The sequence below is a fragment of the Scomber scombrus genome, chromosome 2 (assembly GCF_963691925.1).
Source record: "Scomber scombrus chromosome 2, fScoSco1.1, whole genome shotgun sequence".
NCBI lineage: Eukaryota > Metazoa > Chordata > Actinopteri > Scombriformes > Scombridae > Scomber > Scomber scombrus.
This window is the reverse complement of record NC_084971.1, coordinates 3,873,027-3,900,034: the sequence shown is the minus strand read 5'-3', so window position 1 is coordinate 3,900,034 and position 27,008 is coordinate 3,873,027. Positions and strand designations below refer to the sequence as shown.

The 27,008-nt window shown below is 39.4% G+C and overlaps 1 protein-coding gene across 1 annotated transcript in view; it reads left to right on the top strand.

The window, feature by feature from the left end:
• The window catches only part of sorcs3a (sortilin related VPS10 domain containing receptor 3a), a 214,908-nt gene that overhangs the window by 173,864 nt on the left and 14,036 nt on the right, over positions 1–27,008 (top strand). Inside the window, exons 15-23 of the mRNA XM_062436064.1 lie at positions 1,269–1,376; positions 2,774–2,891; positions 3,005–3,138; positions 7,666–7,779; positions 9,094–9,265; positions 19,025–19,211; positions 22,418–22,551; positions 23,610–23,733; positions 24,289–24,401. Coding sequence (XP_062292048.1) covers positions 1,269–1,376; positions 2,774–2,891; positions 3,005–3,138; positions 7,666–7,779; positions 9,094–9,265; positions 19,025–19,211; positions 22,418–22,551; positions 23,610–23,733; positions 24,289–24,401 — 1,204 coding nt within the window. The remainder of the gene's footprint in view (positions 1–1,268; positions 1,377–2,773; positions 2,892–3,004; positions 3,139–7,665; positions 7,780–9,093; positions 9,266–19,024; positions 19,212–22,417; positions 22,552–23,609; positions 23,734–24,288; positions 24,402–27,008) is intronic.

Sequence of the window (27,008 nt, the reverse complement as noted above, 5' to 3'; positions counted from 1 at the left end):
TCTACAGCAGCTACGGAACAGTATTGCTTTCTCAGCCAGTATAAAGTTAAACACTTCCCCGACCTGAATCTCATAATAGGTGCATGTCAACGCTTTCTTGTTGTCAGAGCTTTTAGCCAAATGAAGGCAGTGGGGGGTTTTTTAGAGCCAGCAATGGAGGATTTTCTTTCTCCCAAGCACAGGCCTCAGCGGTGTTTCTACCCATGTCACACTCAGGTACTCCTAGTTGTTCTCACTTCAGCACCAATGTTGATAAGCTGTCAGAATCAATAGAGCTCAGGCCCCAATGATGAAAGCTGTCCAGTTTTTTTTGCTGTCGCCTCCCTCAACAGTTTTGTAGTTGAACATGAAACAGTTCTAGACTAGTCTTGTTTTCTCACCCGTGTAGACTTTACCCCAGACCCGAGACATGCCTCTTTTTCCTTTTGACATTTCCTCTTTTCATGTGCTCTGAAAGCAGTTTTGTGCATCTTTGCTTTGTTAACCAGACCAGATTCTCTCTAAAATATCCCTTTAACACTCCGAATTTTGATATTTACCTGAAGCTACAGTAGCTAATTGCACAGAGACTTTAAGGATATAGCCATACTAAAATGTTTTTGTTTTAAAATGCATTACTTTTGCTATGTTTACGCCTAGCGTCCACACTACTCAGGCCTTTTCAAACCCCTGAAACGTACCCCATTTTAGTTTGAAATCTTCAGGATAGTGTTTTAGTCTGGACGGGCAGAAATAGAGACTGTAACAACGCTTGCTTCCTGATTAGGTATTATCAGCCACGACATGTCCTTCCCTGATTCGTCACGCCTCTTTCACGTGAGCCTTTTTTGGAAAAAAAACAACAAACATCAGCCTTGACTACCATTGGTTATTTCAACATGGATAACGAATTCCAGGTGTTGCTGACCTATGCTAATGCCACTACTGCCCACATGTACAAGAGGCAAGTTACTATTCGAGCAATTTGTGGCAATTCCCGTGTACAGAGGTGCGTGCCCACTGCACGACCGGTCATGTGTTTTCAGGCATGTTAGTATGGATGGAGATTATTTCTTAAACAGAGCTAAAACACTCATATGGAAGGAGATCGTTTTCAGTGTTTGTACTAGTGTGGGCGTAGTCTGATACTCGTCTGTTGAGACAAGCCAGTCATTCTGATCCTCACCTAAATCTGTCCCTATGAACAGGCTCTAATAGAGAGTGTCTGTTTCTATGCCATTGCTGTTGCTGGGTTTGTGATGGGAATGCTTTCTGACACACATACACAGGGTCAGCTTTGATGAGGGGAGGCAGTGGACCCAGCACAGCTTTTCCCCAGTCCCTCTGTTCGTGGACGGCGTTTTGGTGGAGGCTGGGGCTGAAAACCAGATCATGACGTAAGTTCCAAAAATCCCAAAAGGAACAAATGACATCTGTTTTTTTTTTCTTTTGGTTATTTTTTCCTTTTGAAAAGGATAGACAGATGAAGGTGTCCATTCAAAGTACTATGGTATTAAGTCTTCATTAGGCCACATTTCCAAATGGCAGGTAATGGGCCATCAGGGATGGTATTCAGACTTTCATGGATATTAAAAGTCTAAAAAGGAGTACTCCACCGATTTAGGATTCAAGTCCTATAACATTTTAGCATAATGGGCAGTAAAAAAAAGAATCAAAATCTATGCAGCAGAATCAGTGATAGAAATTGTTGTTTTTACTCTTTACATTAATTCTTCTTCTTTGTCAAAACATGCAACTCAACTCTTGGCAGTTGGGTCAGCATTCACTCTGGAACGCAACATCATTAAAAAAGAAGTCTGATGGGGAAAGAAACAAAGCAATTAGACAATCCAGTTTGAAACCATTAGCCATACTCATTTGGAAAAGAAAACAAAGTCAGTAATAAAACTGTTTAAAGTGTTTAGTGTACATTAAAAAGATTACAGACCAACTTCCAGAATCAATTTTTGAGCAAATGTACTGTAGTTGTGAGCTCCCACAGTTTAATTGGTAAATGGACTGTACTTGTCTCATTCACCCATTCACACACATTCACACACTGATGACAGGGGCTACCAGACTGCTCATCAGGAGGAAAACTAACCATTCATACACATTCACACATCGTTGGCACAGCAACGGGAGCAATTTGGGGTTAAGTATCTTGCCCAAGGAAACGTCGACTGGAGGAGCCGGGAATAGAACCGCCAATCTTCCAACTGATGGATCACCGTTCTACCTTCTGAGCCAGAGCCGCCACATTTAATTGTGCAATTACAGACTATTACTGACTTAAACCCCAAATGAAGTGGTTTAGACCTTTTTGACTGGTGACCCATTAAAAATAAAGCAATGTCTGCTTGAGTCCTGAGCAACTGAGAAACACAATACTTCTTTCTCAAATTGTTTCAGTTGAAGAGCCCTTAAAGGCCTAAAGAGATTTACGTATCTGGTACTTCACAAGACAAAAGTTAAAAAAAAAAAATAGGAAAAAGTCTTGTGCTGCAGCTTGGTTTTGGGTTGGTATTTATTTACTTCAGATGTTACAACCCATCTCGCCATCTTGGCTTTTTTCCAACCTCATCATCTTATTGCCACATCTGACTTATCTGTAGTGCTTTATCTATGTCTTAGTACTTATTTTGGAGTACAATGAAACTATTACAAATTGAATGGACCGCTAAAACGACAAAATATCACAGGTTGTAATAAACCACAATCATTCTTTAAAGTAAACATGGTTCTAATGGTTTCAACGTATCATTTTCGTGAAGTTTCTCATTTGCCTCTGCAGCTTTTTTGGACACTTCAGCCACCGTTCTGAATGGCAGCTCATCAAGATAGACTATAAGTCCATCTTCAGTCGGAAATGCACGGAGGAAGACTATCAAACCTGGCACTTGCACAACCAGGTAAAAAAAAAAAAATGATAAGGTTCAGGTATACCTTTTTACTCCTGACTGTGTTGAAGTTCATGCTATGAAAGCGCTATCATTTACCCTAATGTTGCTCATTGTGCCCACAGGGTGAGCCATGTGTGATGGGACAAAAACAGATTTACATGAAGCGCAGACCTGGAAACTACTGCATGTTGGGAAAGGACTACTCCAGAATCCTCTCAGCTGAGTCCTGTATTTGCCGAGCCCATGATTTTGAATGGTAAGTTGAAGTTTGTCTTTATTCAATAGCTCTTCCCTTCATAAAAGGGATTATGTTTCTCTCAATTGTCTGCTAAAGGAGCACTTCATATTCATGTAGAAGCACTACTTTCAAAGGATGAGTTTTATTCATTAATATTTTCAGAACTTCCTTATGTGTTTTTTTTTTTAATTACTTTGAACTGGGCAGCTGCCAGGTAGAGTAGCAAGTTTTTAACAGTATGAATGGGACTCAACCAATCATTTAACAAATGCTACGCACAGTTAAACACCACTGTTTGTAAAGCTAAAAGTAAGAAGCAGTTCTGGCTTCTTAAAAATAACTACTATCCAGCTTTCATTAAAAGAGTACTCCAAGAATTTCACATTGCACTACTATAGAGAGCTGAAGTGCCAGAAGTAGAGTAACCTAATTTAAAATCCCACTGACATTTGTGATAATGCAATTTACTAAAAATCCAGCCTTGGAGCATAGCCTTCTTCAACAATATGTTGTGTTGTTTACTCCATATGTCTAGATAAGGATGGTATTGTTTATTCAATCTTTTAACTGCCTTTACAAAACCTCATTTCCATACATTATCACAGTTGCTGTAGATTTTGTTTTCGTTATTTAACTTTTAAAATTGCAAAGGTTTCAACTTCTAATTGATAATCTTAGAATATGCAAAGTAAATGCCAAGAGCACTTTTTTCAGAAACACAGATGAAAGAAATGCTGAATCATAAATTGCATTGAGCTACAGAAGTGGACGTGATGTCATGACTTCAGCTCAACAATACTGTCAGACACACAATGGACAGTTTTAAAAAAGGACTGAAATTGATGCAGCAGAACCTAATATATTGTCTTTTATATTCCACACATCCTCCATCCTTGTCAAAATCTAGCATGTAAATTACTCATAATGCAGTTTGACAGTCGACAGTTAGTTCAAAGCTGCAACTATCACAATTTGAGGCCAATGTTGAAATACCTTAGAGTGCAATACCATCTATGGTCACTAGATGCTGGCTCCAAAAAGTCCATGGCTCCAACTGACTCCTATTCAAAAAGCGCTGGTTCTCTCGAGAAATGCTAATGGAGCTTTTCCACTATACAGTTCTAGCACTACTCGGCTCGACTCTGTACAGTTCCAGGAACTACCTTTTCTATTACAAAAAAGTACCTACTCAACGTGGGCGGGGTCGTCATAGCATGGCTCCGCGAAACTGCCGTGACTTCGTTTTATACGCGACACAAAACACATAAACAATGGAGGACATTGAGGCAGTGGTGTACTTGCTGCTGTTTGTGGCTTTTTGTCACACACAAAGCAAGAAAATTGAGCCGTATGGCTGTAACGCTGTTGCCAGTATTTAAAAATGCTGGGTTTGATTCTTATGTGGGATGGCTCCAGCGACAACTCTTCTGACCAATCAGTGGCCGGCAGTCTGTTGACGTCACATTTAGTATCGGCTCAGCTCGCTTGGAACCTCACCAGAGCAGGTACTAAAAAAGTACCAGGTACCAGGTACTATGCCTCGTGGAAACGCAAAAAACAAAACGAGTCGAGCCTAGTCGAGTCTTGCTGGAACTGTGTAGTGGATAAGCGCCATAAGTCAACCAGTTCTTTGGTCTCAATCATTAACTTTAGCCACTCTAATAAGTGTGCTGGTGGTCATTTTGAAAATTGTTGCTTCATTAATAAGATTTTAAGACTTACAGTAGCCATGTGGGCGTTAATGACAGTTGTAATTGACAGTTGGCTCACCTGCTGCTCTCCCTAGCTCCACGACTCTCACGGAGTCTAAAAACACAATATTTCACAAGGTCTAATGTTACTTTATTATGATACCTGCCCTGTTAGCACAGTTTAGCTAAAGTAGCTAACATTAGCCCATATGTGCACCACTCAGTGTTCCCAGCAAGCTAGTGTTAGCTTGGGTCTAAGGTAGCAAGGTGTATTTTCAGAGCATACAAAGCAACACCCCACACACTTTATTTGGAAGTAATGGCTCCAAACAAAAGAGCTGCCACTCTAGGCTTCAAACAAGCTACAATGCAAAAACAAATAGGCAATGTCACACCTTGCTACATCCATCTTTGTCCAGTATACAGTCAATAGTTAGATCTGGAGATTCAGGTGTGTTATGCTAGTAACTACTAAGATAGCCTTGAGATGATAGCCTCAAACAGAATTGAAGAGCAGGCAACAGATGCACCTCACTTCTTTGTTACTCGATAAACCCCAGATTCTTTTTTTTTCATTTTCAAACTTGTAGTCCTCAACTCCAACCAACACCGAATGAATTTATCAGATTTATTCACAGAGCTTCCTCTGGAGCCACAAAAGCACATTGTCAGTTGAGTTCACCTTTAAATAACCTCTTCAGTCCACTCAACTATGCTCTTCAGTTTGATCTAACCTACCTACTTTTGCTTCATTTCCAATTCAACCCTGTAATTTAATAAGTAGAATTAGGTGGAAAAAAGGCAAATAAAATGCAGAGATAAGTTGAGTAGTAACACTTGTTTTGAGCAATAAAGCTATCTTCAAACCGCTGTTTTCTTACATATTACTTTTGTTTTTCTAATGGTTTCTAACAAGCACATTCATTACTAAACCAATTTTGTTGATACAGACATATTTTTAAGGAAAATTACCTTAATGGTTGTGTTGTTAATATACTAAAGAGATGGTTTTTCAGCAGCAGAGCAACACACTGGTCTATATTACAGAAACACAGACAAAATTACAAGATAGAGATGGACAGTGCCATTCAAAAATATGCAAAGAGGTCATTTATTCTATAGCTGAAACCTTGACCTTTTCTGCGATCAGTGAATTAACAGTGCAACAAATCAAGCCTTGACAAAAAAGGGGTTCTATACAAACATCATGTGTACTGTTCATTCTGTAGGCCAATTTTCAGCCATTAAAGTTGAATCCATTGTATATGCTATTCATGTGTCTCATTAAATTCATTCCATTTGCTCCGTGTTTTCCAATAATCTGATAAGTTTGGGATCGTTTTACACAATTTGCTCATAATGTGTGTCTCCATAGGGTCTGTCTGGAAGCTTGCTATGCTTGTAATTCTGTTGAGACCATGTGGGGGATGTAAATAGTTTCAATTTGTATGCAAATCCCAAACGGTTGTACTTTTTATCTTTAAAAAAAAAAAAGAAACCATCCCAACATACAGCAGTTATGTAAATAATGTTTGTAGAACGTCAGAGAGTGAGTGCTAATTGGTTCCCATTGAACTAGTGTAAAGTTTATTTTCTTTCTGTGTCGGAGTCTGATTTCTGCCTGTCTATCTTACTCTATTTGTCTCTGCTGGGAATTATTTGATGCAAGCTTAAAATTCTTAAAATGAGGACTTGAAAAACCACTGAAGCAGAAAAAAGCTCGAATCCTTTAACCTAATTTGAGGTGTGAAGAGCATCTGACACAAGTGCATATTTATTAGACTTGATTTTAATGACTGTGAATGGTGATGTACCTGTAGAGGATGGAATTCCACTGTTCATCAAAGAAGCAAAGCAAATTATTAGTGGGGGGCAATTACATACACATGGCACTAGTTGATGCAAAGACATGAGTAGGTGCTAATTTGCCCCAAACAACGCAAATTGTTTCAAATTGGGTAAAAAAAATTGTGTGTATCGCTGGTTTTTTAATGTGCTTGTACAGAGATGATAGAGGAAAAGGGGAGAGACTGGAGGGTAATAGAAAATACCAAAGTCTCTGATGAGTTCTGAGTTCAGCTAAACTGAGTATAAACACAGGTAGCTGTTTGGGGCCAATGAATACAAATGCAGCCCTCAAACGTGAAATTATCCGAGGTTCTGTCCGAACACTGTTTTAGTCCATGTTTATTCTTTGATGATATAAATAGATATGATTTATAATCATTTAAAATGATTATAGAGGGATTCCAATTCTGTGTGTACACTTACCTTTCACACAAGTCTACACAATCTCATTCACAACATATGTTCTAGACTTTTTTTTGTCACAGAAACGGACACCATACTGACGTTTTACCTTCTTTTCCATATGTGCCTGTGCAACCAATATACTTTGACATCTCGTTAATGAATAGTTCACACTGTCGTAATCACAGAATCAAACTCGACTAGTCAGCCAAAGGCTTGTTAGTTTAGTTTATTTGTTCTGGCTTGGTAATTAATTGATAAATCAATGTCATGCCTGTTATTGGAATGGGCACTTGCTTACCTTGCTCTGTGAGATGTAAATCATGTTCAGCAGCCAAGTCAGAGTTAGTCGTCCTTGTGTAGGGAAACAGACCCCTCCCTGGATGTATATACACACTGCTTCACACCACTGCGGCGCATTTGTCAACAGCGGCCTTAATCAATACATAATAATGATGCTCTTCCGTGCCAGACAGGCCTCCTGGTCACCTGTTATAAAGAGCTAGATAAGAGAGGGATGTGGAACACACTCTATGACAATATGTCCCTTTTCACATGCTGATATTGATCGGGTGCTGTGTGGATATGCTTTGTTGTCTGACAGTGATTATGGATATGAGCGCCGCAGCGATGGGAACTGCAGGCCTGCCTTCTGGTTCAATCCCTCCACTGTCTCCAGAAGCTGCAGCCAGGGTCAAAACTACCTCAACAGCACAGGGTGAGAATTTCACATTTATACTATATACTGCCAAAATACATTCATGTGATGTGAATTTATTTTTTTGCATAAATGAGTCTGTTTTCCATTGGACGGTCAGTCTGGCTTTTTAGGGCCGATAGCAATCACAGGTTTATTATGGGTAGTAGTGTCATAAAGTGAATGATGATGATACAGCAAGAAGCAGCATGCCCACAACCTGGTTCTGACATGCCTCACACTGTGGGCATAAAACCATATGATACAACCATGAAAATAATCCCTGTAAAGTCCCATTTGTTTAGGAAATAACTTTGAAGTTAGTAATCAGTTGGTCAAAAATTTCAAATTTAATTTCTCCAAAAAGCCACATCCATCCTCTAAAACCCCATATCCTGAACTCCCTGTTTAAATGACCTCCCTCTGGGAGACCAATTCAGAGCATTAGATTATCTACAGTCCAACAAAGAAGAAAGACATTTGTTCCTGAGACAGTTTGTCTCTTTAATGTCAGCATCTAACTTTCTGACCCCACCTTAGACTCCAACAAACCATGTATTTTGCACTTTCAATGCGCAGTTAACACTTTTTGTAGATGTTTTTAATGTCTGTTTTATTTTTAATGTCTATTTTATTGTCTGTGTTTGTATGCCCCTCAGGTACAAATCAATTTATTAAATTGAATTAAAATTCAATTGTATCTAGGGACCAAAGGAATCAAACACTTTATAATGAGTATTGACCATCTTCAATCACTCCCCATCAGTGTCCCTAATTTCTTTTCACTTTGTCATCACGGTGCTCAACTGAACTCAGTATCCAAATTTACTACCATATCCCTTGAGTTAAAATTACTACTGCTGCAGTACAGCATGTGAATTCTAGAAACTAATAATAAGCTCATATATTTTTGTATCTGGGGTGTAATAATTTAATTTAATTTTGTTTTTCTTTCTTGTGTCAGCAAGTGTTAGTTTTTGAGGCTCCCCAGGGGACAGACACCTTGCAAAGCTTAATCACAGTGGGTGTGTGTTATTCACCACTGCTATGATTAAGCTTTACAAGGTGTCTCAGCCTCTGACACAGCTTGTGTTGTCAGTTGTCATCTAGTTTAGTTTTTGCACAGTGGGGCCGCTCAAACTCAACAGCTGTATGACACAGCACTCTGCTGAGTTCAATAGAACTGTTTCTAAACCTCAAGCTAATGAAGCATCGAGCTGATTAATTTTAAAAACTAAAATATATACTAGAATAGATTCATCATATAGTATATATTATGAAGGGTATAATAAAATAGAAATACTCTGAATTTCCATCTTGTGTATCTCTTCAAAGGTACCGTAAAGTGGTGTTAAACAACTGCACCAAAGGAGTTAAGGACATGTACACGGCTAGAAAGCAACAGTGCCCCAACAGACCTCCCAAAGGACTTCTGCTGACCACTAAAGATGGCAAACTTACTGCCAACCTGGGCACCAACGTCACCTTCCTGGTGCATCTGGATGAGGTGAGAAGACAACCAGCCAACACATCCTTTATACTAGTCAGGATAAAAACCTGCATTTTTATTTAAAGGTGCCTTCAATGATTTTTGTCCACCAGGGGGCAGATAAACATCAAAATCACAGGCCTCACCATATAACTGGCATATTAAGTTGGCAACCAGTAAACCAGCTATGTGCAGTTTGTTGTTTGGGCAATCGGTGTACGATGGGGTTGTCAAAGCTTTTTAATTAGAAACAGCTATTTACAGGAGAGACTGAATCTCTCAGACTCAACGGTACAGTTAATGTACCGAAATGTTCAGACTGTAAAACCAAGACAGTGAGCTAAAACAAGCTACTGTAGAAAGGTCCATAGAGACAAAGTGCAACATGTTGTACTCTGAAACCATGCACACCAGAGGGGAAAACAATCAGCACCATGATATGCAACCAAGGGGCAGAAACACTAACAAAATGACTGTAGCTAGCTAAAAACATTAAGTTTCAGCATGTCAAAGAATTACGTTATTTTGGCACTAATTGTCTACCAGAGAGGAAAAGGTAGATTGATATAGTCAATATTATCGGTCTATCTCTTACCCTCACCTTGTTTGCATCTTGCAAGTTCCATACCGTCAAAATGCTTTAGCTTAACTTATAAAAATATAGTTAGCCTAAAACTGACATATGGATATTTGACTTACCAGTGACTAAATGCTTGCTGCACATGGAGGAATACTTAAAATCGGTATCCCATAGTTTTCCCGTTCTTCCTGCTGATGCCTCACATCTTATTATCTGTATCCACTTTTGTCTTCTTAAAGGTTCAGTTTTTCGGTTTGGCACCTTACAAAAAACGTAGTTCTGGATTCTTTACCCTGTTGGTAGTGCATTCACCACACAGCAGCTTTTAGGCATTTTTCTGTTGTTTGCTAGCAGACGTAAGTGACAAGGAAGCACCTTCACTCAATACAAAGTCAATGGAGAGCAAGGAATTGTCTCTATAGAGCAGTGGGATGTTACTCTATGATTTTGGTTACAATACTGTTTGGATTTACTGTAATGTAAATATGTATTAATGTGAGTTTAAAGACACATGAAATAAGGGTTAGGGTTAGTTGTATAAAATCAGTCTATACCAGAAGAAAATGAATGCTGAAGTTTGAGTATACTGTCTGGTGCTGTCTAGGAAAGTAACCTTGTTCTAAACAGTCTCAAAAGTTTAATAGAGTCAAATGGATCCAATTCGCCCACGCTATCCTAGAGTTAGGAGCCAGAGGCAAAAGTAAAAAGACCTCAACGGAGACCCTGTTAGTGAGTGAGAGCCGGGCCCGCCGGACTGCCTGGTCACTGAGAAACCGGCTTGCATGTTACGCAGGTAGAATATAGTCTGCTAACCCTACTGGCAGGCTTTGGGGGCGTTAGCAACAGGAGTGCTTTCCGTGCTTTCTCGCCTCTGCAACAACTCAAGGAAAGTGTGTCCCCCCAGGGTCTTGTCCAAGCCCAGTTGTCATATTACCGTGTGATGAGTTGAGGAATGGAGGCCTGTTTCTTTCATTAAGAGGGGGATTGTCGGATGGGAAGAGTAGGGGGTGACGGAGGAAGGGAGGCGGGTGGGCAAAGTGATGTGATAAAAGAAGAGAGGGACGGGGTAAAGAATCCTTGTGGCATCAGCCCTATTTGAGAAAATTCTCGAGATGAATTCAAAGTTTAATTTATATTCATGAAGCCTGCGATGGGTGTATTTCTTGGGGAGAGCAAATGGCCTTAAATATTTCATGGATAGAAGACTCTGTGGCACGCATGCACATTTTGAAATAAGGGTGAAAACTACGGGAAAAAAAGTGGACACATGTTTTTGGGATATATGATAAGATCAGCGAACCCACATGGTGTGTTTTCAAAAAACAGTTTTTGTATTGGCTGGGAAGCCTGCAGTGCAACACAGTAATTACAGCTACAGATGGGCTTTGTAAAAGCGACTGACTTTTCACTAAGTGGTTGGCAGAGGAGTGATTGGTTTGTGCCCAATGACGTCACCCCAAATCTCAAACAATTCATAAAGAATTTAACTGCGTATTGCATATCCCACATTGGGCATCAAAGGAAAGAGACAGAGGTAATTTGAGACACAAAGATATTCTCTGTATTTGCTTTTTGCCATTTAAAATAGTTTGGTGTGTGTGTGTGTGTGTGTGTGTGTGTGTGTGTGTGTGTGTGTGTGTGTGTGTGTGTGTGAGTGTGAATGTGTTTGCTTGCTATTCTTACTTAAACAGCATCTCTGAAAATGGGTGAAGCTCATCTTCATTGCTGTAACAGTACAAATAACTGCATGATAACATTATACAAATAACCACAAATCAACAACCTGACTGCAAGATCACTGCTGAACCTGTGGCTCGATGAAAATCCACAACTACTCTCTTGTTAATGCTGTCATTAATGTTAATGCCTCAGTCATTAATATTTTTTCTTTAATAAACACAGGTTTATAAAAAGCATTTTATTTCCCTTATTTGTATATTGTTGGGTACATTAGGACTAGGTCCGACTAAAAGAAATGTGTATGTGGTATATTTACAGCTCTCAAATGTAAAAAGAAAAATTGTTAATAGCAAATATATATCACAACTGATTCATGTTTTTCATTTTCTGGAACACAAATAACAAGTGAAGTGTCATTTTGAACATTTCAAGGTGTCATCTGTGCCTTGCCTAACTTTCCGTTGTGCCAAAATGGACTAATGACCTCACTACAGCCCTGCTTGCTATCAAATTAAACCTAAAAAAAAAGGTTGCATGCTTTATGTAAAGCACATTTCCTTTTCTGTGCCTGATTCATTTTTATATCAACAAGTAGGACGGATGAAATCCTGCCTGTGTATAAACTGGCTCCCCGCTCGGTTCGGCGTTGTCATGAATCTGATTTGGCTTCACTTTTTGTTGGCAAAGCTAAAGTAATGAAAAGCTTTGCCAGCACAGTGCTTAAGTTGGAGAGGAGACTCTGGTGACAGCATGCTTTATTTTAGTCCTCCCATAGACAGACGTGGCTTTGTTTTCCATCCGATTTGTCAGTGGTTATTTTAGGTTTTATTATAGCTTTTTAATTGTTGCCTCAGGATGTGAAAACTTAAAAAGGATTTATTTATAACTGTTAAATTTTTGGATATTAGTCACTTACTGTAGTGTTCAGCTTGATGTAGTGGAGACGTGTGGCTCCATCCACTCTTCCCATTTGCGTGTGGCTATCACTATATTACACAGCGTCCTCAGTTCAATACTCATCAAAAGGTGTTTGAATTCAAAAGCATCATACAGCGGCTCCTTCTCGGTTAATATAAGCTCCCTGTGATCTACCTAACTATTGTTACGTCAGGTTGAATTTGGATCAGTCAGTTTGGTTTCACACTCTGGTCACATTTGGGAGAAAATGTACAGTACAGTTGATCTTGCTCATGTTATCTTTTTGTGAAACTTATTTCTGCCCCAGTGGGAAAACCTAGATGGAATACCCTGCCGGCAAATGTGAGATCAAACCTGACAGGCGTAACTTCTGTGGATTCACGGCTAAAATACAAACTGTGGTGTTCAAACTTTGTTCAATCATAGTATAGATGGATTTAAGCTGACCTGCTATTAGCCCAAATTAGTTATTGAGAGAAACATAAAAATAAAAAAAAGTTTCACTGTTGTTTTCGACCAGACACAGGCTCATTTCCTTCCTTTTAGAAGCAATTATTTATTATTATTGTTTTTTTGCACGTTTAAGGACTGCATTTCAATTTCATTGTACTTGTACAATGACAATAAAGACATTCTATTTTATTTTTTTACTTCCAAGTTGCAAGTTACCAGTCCAGTTAAATAAAAATGTAACATGTAAGGCTGCAATTCCTTTTTTGGCCACTTGAGGGCAGCACAACAAGCTGAAAGTACAACACTGACGCATTGTCACCTTAGAAAGTAGTTATGGGGAATGAGTTAGCAAACAAGAAAAAAATTATAAATAAGATTGATCATTTCTATAATTATATTATCTATTACATCTCGCGTCAATTTACACAATTTTTCTTGTTATTATTTTGCTTCCTTTCGCATTTGCAGCTCAGCTCTACAGTATAAAAAAAAGTCAACAAACAAACAAAAAGACACATAAGTCAGACTTTATTAGGGTTTTTTTTTTTTTTAAAGCCAATAGGGCAACCACTTCTTCATTCAAATATATGAAATAATTGTGGCAAATATTTCACATTTTCCTCAAAATTTGAATATTACCATTTCAATAAATTAGCATTGTTACAAATGACAATGAATAATCATGACCATCTTGCTGAAAACAGGGTTGATAGAAGTGCTGTTCCAGGCTGTAATAACTAAAACAATGATCCAAAATTGGCTAAAAGTCTCCATCAGGCTGAGGTGTTGGTGGTACAGTTCATTTAAACACCTTTAACATTACAGTCATTTGATCTACTGTATGTATAATATAAAATATGAATAAGTAAACCTTTAAATTAAGTCATAACATTCATTTAATTATGTCATCAATATTACTGTTGATATTTTATCTCCACAATGGTATCTTTATAATGAATAGCTTAATACTTTACAGCTGACAAAACATTATAGTATGCACTGTATGCTTTGGATAAAACGTGTTATTCATTTACAGCTGTTATGTCTTTTGATATCATCACATGGACACTCTGGGTCCAGGTTTGACACATACCTGAACAAATGCTCGCCTTGTGCGCATCCAAACCCCTGTCAACGTGTACAACAGTTCCTCCATTGTGAACCAACACTGACGTCCAAGCCGTGATGTGTTTGGATCTGCTCGGCCCCCCGAGAGACACGCACACACACAAAGAGTGACATTTAGAGAGACGGGTCAGCATCAGTCTCATGCAGATTAGCGAATCCCACGGTGGCCGATACAAGAGAGCCAGCGTGAACGCGGGATGGACGGCAAACACAGGAAAGAGCTGAGTGACATCGGCGCCGCCCGAGAGCTCGCGTCTTGTTTGCGTGCCAGCTCATTACAGCTCCTGACAATGCCTGCGCTGTCAAACCCCCGTTCTTAGCCGTTCTCTAATCTCTCCAGCCACTTATCAAAGATATCGTTTTCCAGGCAGAGTGACATGAAATATCCCCAGAACGCTCGACCGTTCCTCCTGCGTTTTCACGCTCTGGAGCGCACAAAGAAGAGACTCAGGTAAACGAGGGACGGGCGGGAGAGCCAGAGAGCGTGGAAAGAGAAAAACAGAACAATAGGTTGATTTATTTAGTGTCATTTGTGAGTTTTGGCGAAGCCGGGATGCTAATGCAGTGTTACAAATGAAGATCCCAGCAGCGCCGCGCTACAATGTGCCGAGGGGAGGCTGGGAGTTTGCATTCACAGGCCTGAGGAAGGGTGATGAGGAGGGGGGGGGGGGTTGCAGTGGCAGCTGGAGCCACCGACACCCGCGCTGTGTGCTGATCCTCGGATAGTGCCAGATGTGATTCCCGGAGGAATGTTTGCAGGAGGCTGAAGACTCACACACCATGCAGAAAGCAAACATGGTGGGGCGGATGCACATTTACACAGACGCACACACGCGCGCAAACACACACGTGCGCTCTCAACGCTTGCACGCACACATATATAGATATACAGTGATTCTTTACCAGCTTAACATTAAAAATAGAAATCAATTAATTACAGTTATGTTTAGAATTTAAGGAGAGAAGGATCCAGATAATAACAAACCATCACTGACAGTAGACAAACTATAATTATTTATCTAATGGATTAACTTATCATCTGTCTGAAAGAACTCTGAAGTTTCATGATTGCAGATCTGTAATAAATTGATTTATAGTTTCAGTTAGTTACAGTTCTCTGATAAAACTTTTGAAATCAGCAGCATTAATTCCACACAACAGACATTAATACTTTACAGTCATGCTATTTAATTACAGTACTTGGATATAATTGTGGAGTCAGATAATTACAGACGTTCTTTCAATTATTCCTCTGGCAGACTGAAACTCGGAAGAAAAACGCACATACGTTTGAAAAGAGGATGCAGATGCTGTTAAGATGAAGAAAAACAAACTTCTTACTCAATCTGCTTTTGTTTTGTTTTGAATACAACTTCATTTGAGCCTTTTTGTTGTAGCTGACCATTCTCGGTTGCTGCTTTTCTTTATTTATGGGCATCTGTCTGACAGGAAATAAAGGAAGCACAAATTGGTCGAGTACAGCTGAAATCTTGCTTGGTGCAGCTTGTAGGCGGTAAATAAGTGTCTGCCTAAGAGGCTAACTTAAAACAATAGATCAATATTTGATTTGACTTTGGAAAGCATGGCAATTTGAAAACTCTCAAGCATTCTTCTCATTAGACTATTTTTTCTGCAGAAATATTGTTAAGATTGGACAAAACGTGCATTAAATTTGGGCAAGTTCCTGATAGGACTGCTTAAAGAACCACTATGAGTCTTGTAATGCAACTGCTGCTAATGTAAAGCTCTAATAGTGATGCTCGCAATGCCATTTCTGTTGATCTGTTTTATGTACTTGCAGCTGTTTCATCACTGCAGATGAGTGGAGAGGTGCTGCTGAGGTTGTTTATGATCAGGTGCAGCAGTGCAGTCTGGTTCGCTCTCTCTCTCTCTCTCTCTCTCTCTCTCTCATTTCCTCTTAAAATTGCGTTTGTCTTTCAATCTGCTCAGACTTCCTCCTACTGCAGATGGAAGTGAAAATTATTATTTTTGTGTCTTGAGGTACAACCTGTGCAATCTAATTCAATCCAATACAACAGCTTTGCTTTCAATTCTACTTTTTTGAGGTTTATACATTTTCCATTTTTGTTAAAATTGTCACAAAAGTAAAAATTCTACTTTCTGTTTATTACTGAGGTTGTGCTAAGTGATGGTGGTGTACTGAGGTGTATTATATTGAATGATGTTCCTAATACCCCCCCATGTATGTTAATGTTAGTGGACAAAATATTGAGACCACCATTCAATATAATGAACCCTAATACACCACCATCACCCACTATGACCTCAATAATACTTACTAGAGCTGTTTTTATTGAATTGAATTAGATTGCACAGGTGTACGTACAACGGTGTACCTAATGAAGAGGCCGGTGAGTGTAAATCCAATATATGATGGTACCTCCACTTAGCAGGACTGTATAGTGTGAATCAGTCATTTTGAATCCCATTAAGAAAAGTCTTTAACTACTATTCCCATTTAAAACTCAAATCATGCAAATGATGAATTGAGTTAAAACACAAATGTTTAAACTAACTTTAAAAATAAAAGACTGGTTTAAAACATTGAACCAAACTCAAATGTGTTTGACTTTTCACAAAAGTTATGACATCTCTCCAATCGTAAAGCCGCTATCTAAAGTGCCCATACTCACTCTGCAACCGAAATAAAACACTATCCTTTAAACTAAAGAAAAACATTTCACATCTGATTAGTGGTTACTCACAGTAGAAACATGGCTGAAGCATGATGAGTTGAACAATGAGTAAGCTTGCAGGCTAGCGGGCAACAACAGTCCAGATGAAGTAACAGCAGAGCGGGAGACGTCAACTCTCCATAGAGTCCAAGCAGTGTTTCCTGGTACTCAGTCTAATAAATATACACGACAGTGTTTCTCAGTCACTTAACTCATCTCAAAAGCTCCTTTACTACTCATGTCGAGTTCATTTTGAGCTTTAAGCTAGTTCACAAGTTTGTCTTTAGATTTAAGCTCGATGAAAAGTCCTTTCTCTATTGACATCAGAGCCAAGGTTCCCAGCTGATCCTGTCCCGTTTTCCGTGGCGGTTCGTTCTGGTGCTTCACGACAGAGAAAGACCGCTCCACTGACGGCGGTGATAATGAGCCGCTTCTGTATCTCCCTTTGCTGCCTGACTTTGTTGTTGTGGGCAATGATTTGGTTGCAGCACTGCTAGTCCAGCTGGAGGTCTACTTTGGTGTCCCCAAAAGTTTTTAAGCTCACCGTAGCTTGCAGATGTGTAGCTGAAGTGTAATGAAGGTGTGCTGACTTTGTTAGGTTAGCAAGGCTAAGAGATCCAGCATGAGCCCAGGCGATGTCTTTCCTTTTAAATTATAAATTGTCTGCATTGAAAAAGCCAAAGCTATTAAGCTAGCTACGCGGGTCTCCTCTGCCATAGCCGTGGCAGAGGATAGCGCCTGGTGGTAAAGCTAGGTATCCCCCTAGGCCTTTGAGAAGGCCTACAGCTATAATTTGTTGGTCCCGCCCACTATAAATCAAAAACTGATTGGTTAATTCACCTGTCACTTCCTAAATAAACATACATTGCCGTGACCAATGAGCAAGCAGCTCTAAACTCTATTCTGCCTAGAGACCACAAACAAACAAAAAAAGATTGATTGGATATAGAATCATTATAATAAAATAATCAAAATGAAAGAAATTAAAGAATGAAAGAAATTAAATTTTAACATTTGATATGCTGATATCTGCTGATATGTTTGGGCCTCCTCTGAGGGTTTCCCCCTCTGGTGAAATACATGCTAATATAACTAGTGCGCAATGCACTAGTTATATTACTAATCGCACTAATCGCAATTAGCATCTGTATTTTACACACTACATCGTGACAAAGCGACACAAAAAACCACACCGACAGAAGTATTTACCTTCAGCAAGTAGCAAGATGTCTGTTAGCCGTTGGTAAGACTCTCTTTCCACCAAAGTAATAAACAAAACACTCTCCAGCTGTGTAAACAACTGTCACACAGCTCCTCTGTTTATCTTCTTCTACCTGGTTCACCTGTACATCCCGCCCCTCTACCTTTCCGATTGGCTGACAAGTTGGTAACAACCAATGTTCACTAACACAATGATAACAATTGTTTATCTGCCTATAGCATTTTTTAATTCACTATGAACTATATTAAACATTCAAATGAACTGTTTTGTTGTTGGAAAAATAAAATTTTAAACATTTAAGATTATTTATTCATCTCTAGTTATTTACATATTTATTTGTCAGAAGTTAAACATTTTTAGAGTGGCTGATTCATTTAAATATATATTTTACATTCCATCCCTGATCGCATGGATATCTTCGTCTTTTCATGTCATTATGCAAAGACAGAAATGTCATTGTCTCCTGAGCTATATATTAATATTTGGAATGCTGCTTGTTAATTTTTGGCTTGCTGTAAAATTTGTGAAGAATGAATGTTTTCTGCACTTATATTGGATGTGATCGATCAGTGTTAAAACACAGCTCAACTCTACCTGCTGATACTGTATGTAATAACACCCAACATTAACCTTTTTTTTTTTTTTTTTTCGTTCACTGTGCTGTTCCAGGATTGCACTCCTGCACACACTGTCACACTAATATGCACTTACACCCACAGCTATAGCTTGTGATTGACATTGAAATATGAAATTATAGCCCTTGCTGTTATATCTTTAGGCCAATGTGGTATTATTTGTCTTTTGAAATGACCTACAGTATGTAATCTTGGTATGTACTATGATGCCATGGATGTCACCACTGCTGAGCTTTGTGTATGTCACAAAAATCCACATTTCAACATCTATAACTCACTCTTCTTTAAATAACATGGTGTACACTACACTGTCATTTCCTAGTTTCTGCTTGTATGTTGCTCACTGATCTCCTCTCATAAAGCAGTCTCAGAGCGCTTTCACATGAAAAACGTGGCGACGGTCCATCCTCTCTATACGGGGCTTGCAGCCGTAGCTAAACGGACCCCTGCGGTGCTGTGTTTCAGGGTGACTCTTTACGGACCAACATCCAGCTGGATTTCGGCGATGGCACGGCCGTGTCCTACTCCAACCTGAGCTGGACCGAGGAGGGGATCAAACACGTCTACAAATCCGCCGGGATATTCCGTGTCACGGCCCTGGCAGAGAACAACATGGGTTACGACACCACGACACTCTTCCTGCATGTAACATGTAAGCCGCATTATTGAAAGTGCACGCCGCTGCTTTCATGTTTTTCGAGTCTAACACCTGGGTTTATCATACATTGTACAGCTTCAAAACTATCCTCGGGGGGGGGGGGGGAAGAAAAAGAAAGAAAGAAAGTTGTGCTTTTTTTTTTTGCATCCTTGAAGACATGGTTTTCAAAACTCATAAGGGAGACAAACACTGAACATAGAGCAGCAATGTGTTCTTTTCATTTGTACATTTAGCTGTACAATGAGGTGCTTAAATATGTCTACCTGAATGACAGCCGCGCTGTTGATCCAATGCTAAACTGAAATGAACTGTACTGACCTACACACAGGATTATGCAATATAGCAGCTGTGATAAAAGCAAGCAACTTATTTTGAGGAAGGTCGTAACTGGCTTATGCATGGTTTCACTTTGGGCACGAAGTGAAACAGAGAAGTGGGCCTTTAAGGCTGGTGTAGCTAATTGCCTGTTATCTGAGGATGTGACAGAAAAACAATAGAAATACTTTAAGGTTGACAAATTTTACACAGCAACTACAATATGGTAACTACAGTATTCTACTCCTGAAGGAATAATATAATATATTATTTAAGTTTTCCAATAATAATCTCAGCGTGTGTTAAATTGTCTTTTATCGATTGGTTCAATCCATTTTTTATTTAACCTCTCGCCATCCTGATGTGTCAGCCAGCGTGTTCTGCATTTACACATTTCTGACAGCAGTAATTTTAGCAGGATTTACTTCACAGTGCAGGTGATGCTTTTAGTGGAAATACTAAAAACTACCACAATGATTTCTAAGCTCAGTATATTTAATGCCAAATCAGTCTCTCTCTCTCTCTCCGTCTCTCTCTCTCATTCGAACACACTAACACACTCCCGTGCGCATACACACTTTGAGCATCTCAAAGTGGGGATAAAGATTAGTTCTGGTTAAAGAGGATGAGAGTTAACAGAAGCCTCGGCGAGACGAACACCCCGGACCACGGAGCTGCACGATCCGTTCGTTGGAGGTTTTTTTTCCCGCCAAAGTGGTGAATTACATCTGTCCACGGTGGCAAACTTCATCCCTAAGATTAGTGTAAAGCAACCTAGACCCCTGTCAGGTCCTATTAGGTTCTTAGTGGGGAAGTTCGCAGCGATTACCCAGAAGGTATCATGTCAAAAAAATACATGATGGCGTCGACATATTTTGAGTGTTAGAATAGGACTTTTTTTTTTAGGTGCAGTCAGAGTTCCAGACATATGTAGACCTGTGGTGATTATTCACAGTCGCAACTTTATACTGTCAAAAAATGATATGATAATCTGCTGTTTGATATTACACACACAAACTTTCTTGTGACTTTGGAGATGACTTTTTTTGGTGTAAATAAAATGTGTTAGCAACTAATTGCTAACTACACCGTCCCCTAAATACTATATTTAAATACAACTAAGTTACAGGAGCAAATACATTCTGAAAGAAACAGTGTGTTGCCTGGAGTACTATTTGCATCAACATAATGAGGAAAGGTTTTAATGATCATGTCTTCTTTTGATTTGTCTACATAATCCCCACTGTAATTAACCAAAGCGTGATCAAGATTATTATGGTATAATTAGACAACTCAAAGCACTTGTTAAAGGCTAGGCGATTGATGTCTTTGTACTCCCTCATGGCAGTGTTGTACAGATCCAGAAAGGTCATCACAGTGGTGACGAGTCTCTTTTCCATCTTCATAGTTCCCTGGTAAAATGCTAGAATGCTACATGGTAAAAAGATTTTTCTTTCTGTGGGGATCTTCGGCCTGATCGCCTGCTTACCGGCAAACGTAGCACGTTATTGGATGACGACCAGCAAAATTTGACCCCGGTTCAACTTTTTGCTATATGACTGCTGTGTTTTTGCTGAGCCCTACATGGTCCCACTCCACAGCGTAAATGCACTGCCTCTATTCAAATGGCCATTTTTTTTTTTTTTTTAAATTGCCAGATTTGGTCTCATTGTGGCCTTGTTTGGTTTTAGACCTCTGAATTACTGCCTCTACTTCACATTTCCTCAGCAAATCATCTGGAATTGCAACTATTTGGAGAAGCAATAAACCAATCATAGCTTTATAGGTAACAGTAAGAATGTCAATATCATCTTCCTTGCATAACTTGCTAGCTACCTAGCTACTATTATGGGGGGAAAAACTGATATTATTTAATGTAAAATGTAATGTTACCCTCTAGAAACCTCAGCTTGTGTGGTGACTGACAATATCCATGCAATATCCATGAGACAGACTTTAAGTATAGTGATGTAAGGTGAAGCAATGTAGATTATGACATCGATCTACCAAACAAACGTGCATAAATGCTCACTGCAATTATTTCACCCCAGAGAGCAAAATCTTATTTAACCTGTAAAAACTGACAAAAGGATAAGATATTTAATAAACAGATACTGCCAATTTACTGACATAGTTATTTATAATAATTGAACTGTCACAATTTGATGTGACAAAAACAAAGTGGAATCTGAGCACAAGGAAAAATCACATCAACGCTCTTTCATCTCCTGGCGTCACAGCATGCTCATTGTTCAAGCAGCATGTCTTACCTACTGTATTTAATCTTAGTGCACCTGCCAGCAGACAGCTCACTTTGCATATATTGTAGTAGGCACCAAACTGGAAAGAACGATCCCATTGTTACGTCGTTTGTTTATCTGTTTGTTGGCATCCTTTTCATGATGTGACTGTTTCTATGTGGATAAATTCAAGGTATATTATTTCAAATACCATAAAAAGAACCCACTTGAGGAAACTGATGTGAAATTGCATCCGAATGGTTTTAGAAGCTATACATTTTTGAGTCGGAAAAGGTATTTCCATCCATTATGTCTTATTAAGGCACAGTTGGCAACACCTTGAGAGTGTCCTCTGAGAGTAAATATTCTCTGGAAGTGATATTTAAACTTTATTTGCTACTAAAAATTTTGCACACTATCCTGTACAGGGTATGAGGGGTGAATCATATTCCTGAAAGCATTAGGCGAGGTTCTGGGAATGTTTTTTTCAGAATGATTCTCTCCCTGACAAAAGCCTTATACCCCATCTACTTGGGATTTTTCGATCTTGCCAATTGGCTTTTTTTCCATTTGAATAAGAACCACACTCTCAAGTGTGCCTCATTAGAAGTAGCCATCAACTCCTCTGTGGCCTTTCTTTCTTAGGTCCAGTGGAGCATGTCCAACTTCTTGCTCCCTTCGTGGTCATAAGGAACAAGGAGGTGAATATCACAGCAGTGGTTTTGCCAAGCCACTCTCGCACAGTCACCTACTTCTGGTGGCTAGGCAACAATACTGAGGTAAGTCCTCTAAGACAAGGCTCATTAATATACATTTCAGTCTTAGTTTCTTTTGCTTGCGTTGCTGGGTTTTATCTGTTATTTTTGTAAAGCATCATTATTTTTGAGGAGCATTGTTTCTGTCATAAAGTTTATAAAAGTGTGGCACCTAATCAAATGCGAGGAAGATGTGTTTCTTACTTTGAGAATGCACAAACAGCGAGGAGGTATTAAAGTTCATGAAAATGGGAAACATCTCCTCTCCAGTATGCCATGTTTATTCACCAAACATTTTTGATTATCTTACCTTCCTCAATGTGGTGTCCAAGACTGTTTCCTTATGCCTGGTCCATTGAACAAGTGACCGTGACTTATAGATCACTAATTCTATACTCCAGCTAGGTTTCCATCCAAATGTAGTGAAATTTAGGTTGAAACAAGTCAAGTTGTCAAGATAAACATCTGTTGAGTCAGGAGTAATTAGACCCCAAATTGACATTTCTGTTTGTTTCATGTATTCATTTGGCGGACAATATAGTCTCCCAGATCCATGCATATCTGATGTTTTTTTGTCTGCCGCTGTTTTTCGTCTTTTTGGTGGAACACAACCCTCAGCGGACGTTTAAGTGACATCATGTCAGTATTTCTACTCAGGTTTTTGTATGCACCACTTGAAAATGTGAATAAAAACAAGTGGATGGAATGGTACCTGGTGGCATATCTTGACAACTGTTGGTTAAATTGCCATAAAAGTTGGTACAGACATCCCTGGTACCCAGAGGACGAATCTATAATGACTTTGGTGATCCTCTGATTTTTCATCTACCCTAGAACTGTAGTCATGTTTCGAAACATAGCAGCCATCGTAGTACTTAAGGACAACTTCTTATCGTTCTAAAACAATAGCTTTTTGTGAATCTGCAAGTCATTCCAACCGATTGACCTCAGACACCACTCTGATGAAGGCAAGATAGCTGAAAGTGTTTGGTGAATGATGCATTTGGTGTACCGGGAGAAGAGTTGTGCTACGTTCTTGTGAAATGTAATATTATTTGTAACTTTACCTTCTTTGCTTAAAGCCAGTGATAAGCTTGGATGGGAGTATCTCGCACACCTTCCCAAATGAGGGAATGCACACCATCACTGTCCAAGTGGCTGCAGCCAACAGCATACTACAGGATACCAAGACCATAGCTGTCAAAGGTCAGTATTGGTTTTGTAATTGCTTGTGGGAGATCATAACAACTGCTAACAAGTCTGTACTATTGGCATCTTCTAAACTTTGTAAAATGTTAACAAAGGGCTGTTTTGTTGGAAGCAATTAAATACTTCCAAATGCATCCTTTGAGACTTCTTGTTCCCAAATGCCAGATAATCTTCAGACTCTGTCTCGTGTAAAATGTGACATAAAACTGCTCCTACTTGAGTGAAATATATCACATTAGCATACCGTTAGAACGAATATGTATTCATTTGGAATAAAGTAATCCAACTGGAAGTATCTGTAAAATGCAATGATTTATTACCAGTGGATGAATTGGCGAAAAGCTGTGACATTTTCTAATTATCTAGAAGTGCATCTGGTACATTTAGCCAAAGGGAAGTGCAGGGGATATGAGAAAACCCTCTTCTTTTCATCAAGTGTTAACTACCTGAAACTCAACTTGAGCAAAATGACAGTTGGCACAGCTCCTTGAGAATAATGCCCCCGGATCCGAGTGAATTAATGGCTGATTCTCCCCCGACTCTTCTCGACAGAATTCTTCAAATCTCTACTTTTATCTTTCTCCCCTAATCTGGACGAGTTCAACCCCGACATACCCGAGTGGAGACAGGATGTGGGGAGAGTAATTAAGAAGGCTCTGCTCCAAGTGAGTGATTTTCATTTTCTCTCACCTTCCCCCCCCCTCTCACTCTATTTTTCCTCTCATCCTTCTGTCTCTTCGTCTTCTGCTACTTTACTCTCTGTCTTTTTTATCTCCTACATTCTTTCTCACCCTGCTATTTCTCAGTTATTTCCTATACCCCTATTACTTGTGCTGCCCAATACTCTGGGCTCATCGGTGCGGCAAGAGAACGCCCTCGGGCCACCCTGTGATTCATCATCAGACAGGTGTGAAGACGCCTCTGCTTTTCCTTATCTCCCAAGACGGCTTCATGAGTGCTGATTCCTTCATTTTAAAAAGTCATAGATGAAATTATATCAAATCAGGTTGGTCGGGACGTGCGAGCGACGATACCCGTCACTGCGTCTAATGTGTGTGTGTGTGTCAGCGTACTTGAACGTAGGAGGGGTGCGTGTGCTCTAACAGTGTGTGGGAAGCTCACCCATCATTGTTAAGTGCTACTCATCTCCCCATTCACAGCTCATGAGTGGTGGACTGCGTTTAGTGGTGCTGTGCTCTCGGGCATCTTACCAACAAACTGAACACTAGAGCTGCAGGTGGGTGCTTTTGGAAGACTATTTTAAATGGGTGAAGAGGATCTCATGAATAACCCATATAACCCAGACACATACCTATACTTTGAGTCGATTGATTTTTACAACTCACACCGGACTGTAATGCCAATTAAGATAAAATAATTTGCCTGAAAAAGAAACTTTACTCAGTTTTCATTTTATTACGATTTTAAATTGTATTAAGAAATTGTATTTAGAAATTGCTTTTCTCCATCAAGACCATAAGTAATGCATTTATGCTGCATTATTTAGACTGAATCAATATTAACAATCCTGTACACACACTGGTTTTATTTATGTTTCAACTCACTGGACTGAAGCTGTAAATTTCACCCTTAAATTATAGGCTTGTTGATGCATTCATGAGCTATTAAGGGCTAGTGTAATTTACATCCCGTCCAAACTATAAAAACGACAATATAGGTATAAAATTCAGACGGGCAAACATTACCTACAGGCCGCAGTAATGTTTATGCCATTTAGTGGTCGTAGCAATTATGACCCAGGGCGGTTTAGGTGATACAATACAGGGTGGTTTGATAAGATGATTTTTGCTTCACCGGGATGAGGTGAGTTGGGTGCAGGGGCGGACTGGGACAATAATTCCGGCTGGGAATTTTGACGCCATTCCAGCCCACCCTTTTCATGCAGACTTCTAATTTTGTATTCTAACCCTATTTGTTGATATGATAGTTAAAATAAATTTGGGAGGGACCAATAAGTTCTCTATTTGAATACAGTACTTTCATTGAAAACCCTTTAGTCAAATGTTATAGCAAAAAAAAAAATCCACTGGCATGTGTAGGCCTACTTTGAAATAAATGAAACAGAGCTATATGCAGGCCTATTTTCAGTCAATTTCAATGTGGAAAATGAATCAAATGAAAAGTAAAGACTATTAATGACAGAAAACTGCAGCAGAGACTAACGTTAACTGTCAACAACTTAACTCCAAATGACGAAAAATACTGCCGTAAAAGATGTGATTGAACAATATAAACGAAAGCTAGAACCTTCTTGGCTGACCTGCCCTCCTGGTGAACATGTCACTTATTTTACAATATTTAGCTGCATCAGTTACAAGGGCTTTGCGTTTTCTGTCCCTCTCCCTCTCTGCTTTACCTTTCCTTTTCTTCTGTCCCTCCATTTCTCGCGACTTGAATAACAGGGCAGATTTAAGATAGCAGAGCTGTGATATTTTTGATTGCCGCGCGTTGCCGAATGGCGTGATTACGTAAGCCAGATAAGTGGATTTCATCGGTCCGGGCATCCGGCAACACATTCTTGCTCACTGTATTGTTGCTGGTGAAGTTGACTGTTCAAGTCAGGCCAGAACGACCACCAGGCCACCGGGAATTGTCCCGGTGCTCCCGATGTGCAGTCCGCCTGTGGTTGGGTGGAAAGATAGATAGTTAGATGGCAAGATGTGGATTTTGCTGCACTGCTGTTTGCTTCTCTTTTCCAACAGCGAGTGTCATGGTTTCAACTGCATGTTGAGACATTGTTTTGTCCCCCTCTTGCCAGGGCGACAAAGGTTGTATAACTATAAGAAGTATAAACTGCTTTCCAAAACCATGATCTTTCCCTAACCCAAGCCAAGTGATTTTGGTGCCTAACCTTAAACACAGCATTGTCACACCATAAAACATCATTATTTTTGAACAGTGTTTTGTAACAGTTTTGGAAAGTGGCATATTCTGGTCCTATGGGTATCCATAATAAAGTCTGGAGGTCCACTAGATGGAGTACATTTAACTCTAGGTCATTTTTTACCAGATGAATGTTGGACCCTTACTGTTCTTTATCACTAACTGTAGAAGTCACTTATTGTAACAGCTGACTAGGTTGTACATGCACAGGTGCTTAGTAGTCTATATTGCTTTATGGTGATATGGTACGCTGCTACCAGCATTAACTGTGCAAGTGTTTTTTTATTTGTCACAGTGCTGCAATGTTGTATATAAAATCTATATAAAAACTACATAATCTGTCACACCTTTCCCTACCTTATTTTGAA